The sequence below is a fragment of the Trichechus manatus genome, unplaced genomic scaffold (assembly GCF_000243295.1).
Source record: "Trichechus manatus latirostris isolate Lorelei unplaced genomic scaffold, TriManLat1.0 scaffold00214, whole genome shotgun sequence".
In the NCBI taxonomy this organism is placed as follows: domain Eukaryota; kingdom Metazoa; phylum Chordata; class Mammalia; order Sirenia; family Trichechidae; genus Trichechus; species Trichechus manatus.
The window spans coordinates 518328-522199 of NW_004444150.1; the positions used below are offsets into that span (position 1 = coordinate 518328).

Here is a 3872-nt window from a genome sequence, read left to right on the forward strand (position 1 = left end):
GGGCACGGCATGGGCGGCCCAGGAGGACGGGTGGAGGAGCTGGGCACGGCATGGGCGGCCCAGGAGGACGGGTGGAGGAGCTGGGCACGGCATGGACTGCCCAGAGAGGTCCCCCCTCCTCTGGGGGAGAGGCCCACTCCCGACTCTCAGACTGACACCCTGGGGGCCTGCGTTAGGGGCGGGCTCTGGGGCCCAGCCCCACAGCTGGTGTCTAAGTGCGGCCTCCTCGCACAGCTGCTCCCCGGCCGGCCGCCCGTCATGAAGCTCCTGGAGATGCTGCAGGAGTGGCTAGCCAGCCTGCCCCTGGACAGGATCCCCTACGAGGCTGTCCTCGACCTGGTCAACAACAAGATGCGGGTGAGCCCTCCCGTCCTTTCCCGGGCCCCTGGCACCATGTTCCCTTACTGCTTCCTCCTGCCTCCTGGGACAACCCAAGGCCCCCATGGCTGGGTGTCCCCGTTCCCCCACAGCCAGGCCCCGACCTCACGAGGCCTGGGGTGCTGTCATCTCACACGGGTGCTCCAGTCTAAGGACAGCGAGACACGGAAGCCACCTGCCTCCCTGGAAATGGGCAGTTTCATGAGCAGTGTAATTCCAGGGCTTTTTTTAAGCTTCCAGTGAACTCATTTGCATCCCGCACATGAAGTCTAATAAGAACAAGGTGGGAGCCCTGCCTGGGGACCAGCACGAGGCAGGTTGCTTCCCCCGCAGTGCGAGGCCAGCGGCCCCTCTGGCCACCCTGAGAGCCTAGTAGCCTGAGGTCTGTGGGGACGCTGCCCTGTCAGCCTGAGGCGCCTCTGAGGCTCCATGAGTGTGTCGCTGTGCCGGCGCTCTGCTGGCTCCATCACCTGCCTTTCCCAGCTTAGGAGGAGGTGGCACCGAGCTTCTTACCCCAGCCTGTCTTCCACGTGTAGTTCTCTGCATGGGGAGACCGGCCAGGCCCCAGGCTCAGGGCCCGGACAGAGGGGAGGCTAGGTCACCAGGGTCAGGCCTGCCCTGTGTGGAGGTGGAGGCATTTCCTCCCTCATCTCTGTCACGACCACGTCAGGCCGTCACCTCACTTCTTACAACACGATCATCCCTGTTGTTCTGGCTGAGAACTGTGCGACAGCTGCGCGTTTCTTTATTAGTTTCATCGTAACCATTTCGAGTTTTAAAGGAAAGGTGGGTGTCTTTAAGGCTAAATATTGCTAATTTACCAAGAAAGGAGTAAATTCTTCCTTTCTCCCCCCAAATGGGAAAAGAACAGGTCGCGTTTCCATATTTTGGGAACTCCTGTAGTAAAATAGCTGGAGCCCTGGTGGTGCAGTGGTTAAGAGCTCAGCTGCTCCTTGGAAACCAGCCGCTCCCTGGAAACCCTGTGGGGCAGTTTTTCTCTGTCCTGTGGGGTCGCTATGAGTCCGAATCGAGTCAACAGCACACAACAACACAGTAAAATAGAGACTTCTTGTCAATTTTTTTTCCTCAAATCTGTTTTTTTATTGAGTTTAAATTTATGTATGGTGAAATGCAGAGATCTTACATGCCACCATAGCCCCCGTCAAGGTACGAGACAGGGGTCGACTGTTTTTAATTTTAAAAATTATCTTTTGTTCTTCTCCTTTTTTCCAGATTTCTGGACTATTTCTCACCAGTCACGTCAAGTGGGTTGGATGTCAAGGAAGCAGACCGGAGCTGAGGGGCTACCCGTGCGCCCTCTGGCAGTTGTTCCACACCCTGACGGTTCAGGCCGCGGCCCGTCCGGAAGCACTGGTCGACACGGGTAAGCCAGCCCGGCGTGCACTCAGTCGGCTGTGCAGGTCCCATGCGTGCCTGTGTCCCGTGTGTGCAAGTGTCCCGTGTGTGCACATGCCCAGTGCTGCCAGAAGCCTCGGTGAGGCCTGGTTTGCTGTCATGGGGCAGCGTGTCACTGTGGGTGCCACCAGGAGCCCCGTGCCAAGGAGGATGGGACAGGTGTCTTCTCAGGGGCCGTGAGCAGTCCAGACCCAGGTCCCTTCCTAAACTCACAAGCATGCATGCTCATGGCTTATCTGCACAACGCGCCAGACCAAGGGGGTGCTGGCTAACAGTGTTTCTGCAGCGAAATCCCTTGTTTTTTGCTTTGAAAAGACAGGGGAGTAACACACTTGGAGAAACGTACTACCTACGTGTTGTTGCATAGCAGGTCACCCCAAACTAAGCTGCTTCAGCTGCACACGTTTGTTTCTGCAATCTGGGGTCGGGGATCCAGGCGCGGCTTCACCCGGCCTCTCCTCCCCAGGCTGCAGGCATGCTGCCGGCTCACGCTGGGGGCTCACCCAGGGCTCAGCTCAGGAAAGGTCTGCTTCCAGCTTGCTCACAGAGGAGCTGTCAGCAGGACACGGCTCCCTGGGGACTGCTGGCTAGGGGTCAAGCTCAGCTCCTTGTCCTCTGGGCTCTCACAGGGAGCCACCACCTCCAGGTCCCACCCTTGCCCACAGGGAGGGGTCTGCAAGATGTGAGCTCCAGGAGGTTAAAAATGATAAAACTCTGAAGTCAGGTTTAATTATTTCTAATAATCAGGCAATGGCTGCCTCAGAATTCTAATGTTTTTATCCTTCTTCCCCAGACACTAAGGAGGTAGTGGATTTTTCTCCACTTTGGGCTTTGCTGTATGGTGCGTCCCCGTTCAGGCTGGCTCTGGCAGCTGGGGGGAGGGTTCCTTATTTTTAAGTTGTTGTTTTTTGATCATTCAGGTTCACTGATGTTTACAGTAAGCTTCACGGAGTCTTTTTTCCCCCATATTGTCTGCAAACTCTTTGCTCCTTTTTTTTTATGTGTGTGTGTGATTTAGGTGAAGATTTACAGAACAAATTAGTTTCTCATTAAACAGATGATACGCAAATTGTTTTGTGACACTGGTCGCCAACCCCGTGAAGTGTCAACACTCTCCCTCCTCCACCCCAGGTTCCCTGTTTCCATTCGTCCAGTTTTCTTCTCCCTTCCTGCCGGCCCGTCTTTGCTTTTGGGCTCGTGTGCCCGTTAGTCTCGTCTACATGATTAAACTATGAAGCATGTCCCTTATGTGTCTTATTGTTGGTTTTATAGACCTGTCTGATCTTTGGCTGAAGGGTAAACCTCAGGAGTAACTTCAGTACGGAATTAAAAGGGTGTCTGGAGGCCATATTCATGGACTCTTTTGACTCATACAGTCCCAGATTCTCTCCATGTGTAAAACAGCTTCTTTTACTGCGTAACAGACAAACCCAAAATGGAGTGGCTTAAAACAACAGCCTTTTTGTTGTTCACAGTTCTGTGGGCCACAGTTTGGGCCGGGCCCAGCTGGGCAGCTCTCCTGCTGGTGTTACCTGGCTCACTGATGTGGCTGCAGTCACCTGGTGGGAGCTGCTCGGTCCAGGGGCCTCAGACGGTCTCAGACTCCACAGCCAGCCTGGGCTGCCCCCGTGGGGTCACCATGTTCCGGAAGATCTCACAGCCTCACTTCTGCCACATCCTGTGGGTCAAAGCTAGTCTTGAGTCCAAACCAGACTCCTGGTGAGAAAAATGGATTCCACCTCTTAACAGGAGGAGCAGCAGAGTCACATTGCAAAGGGGGGTGTCCAGGGATGGGAGGAGCTATCTGGCCAGCTTTGAGAATCTTTACTGCCCCGTGGCCTTCCTCGGGGTGTTGTTGGGTTACTACCTCCCAGGGGCCTTGCAGGGGTGAGGGTGAGCCTTAAAACCACAAATTCAAGAATCATATAGAAAAAAGGATAGCATATTTCTCAGGAGAACCCCACAGAAATTCAAATCAGAACACTGATACTGCCTGGTTTCATGATAGTCACACTGTCTGCAGCCCGGTCATGACCGTCTAAACCATCTAGACCCACGCTGTCTACACCCCGGTCATG

General features: G+C 54.7%; 1 protein-coding gene across 1 annotated transcript in view; it reads left to right on the forward strand.

Annotated features, from left to right (window-relative positions):
* Positions 1-3872, forward strand: part of QSOX2 (quiescin sulfhydryl oxidase 2) — a gene marked incomplete at its 5' end in the record, with an annotated part of 32543 nt that overhangs the window by 19631 nt on the left and 9040 nt on the right. The window contains 2 exons of the mRNA XM_004388693.2: positions 235-357; positions 1612-1762. Of these exons, the coding sequence (XP_004388750.1) occupies positions 235-357; positions 1612-1762 (274 nt within the window). The remainder of the gene's footprint in view (positions 1-234; positions 358-1611; positions 1763-3872) is intronic.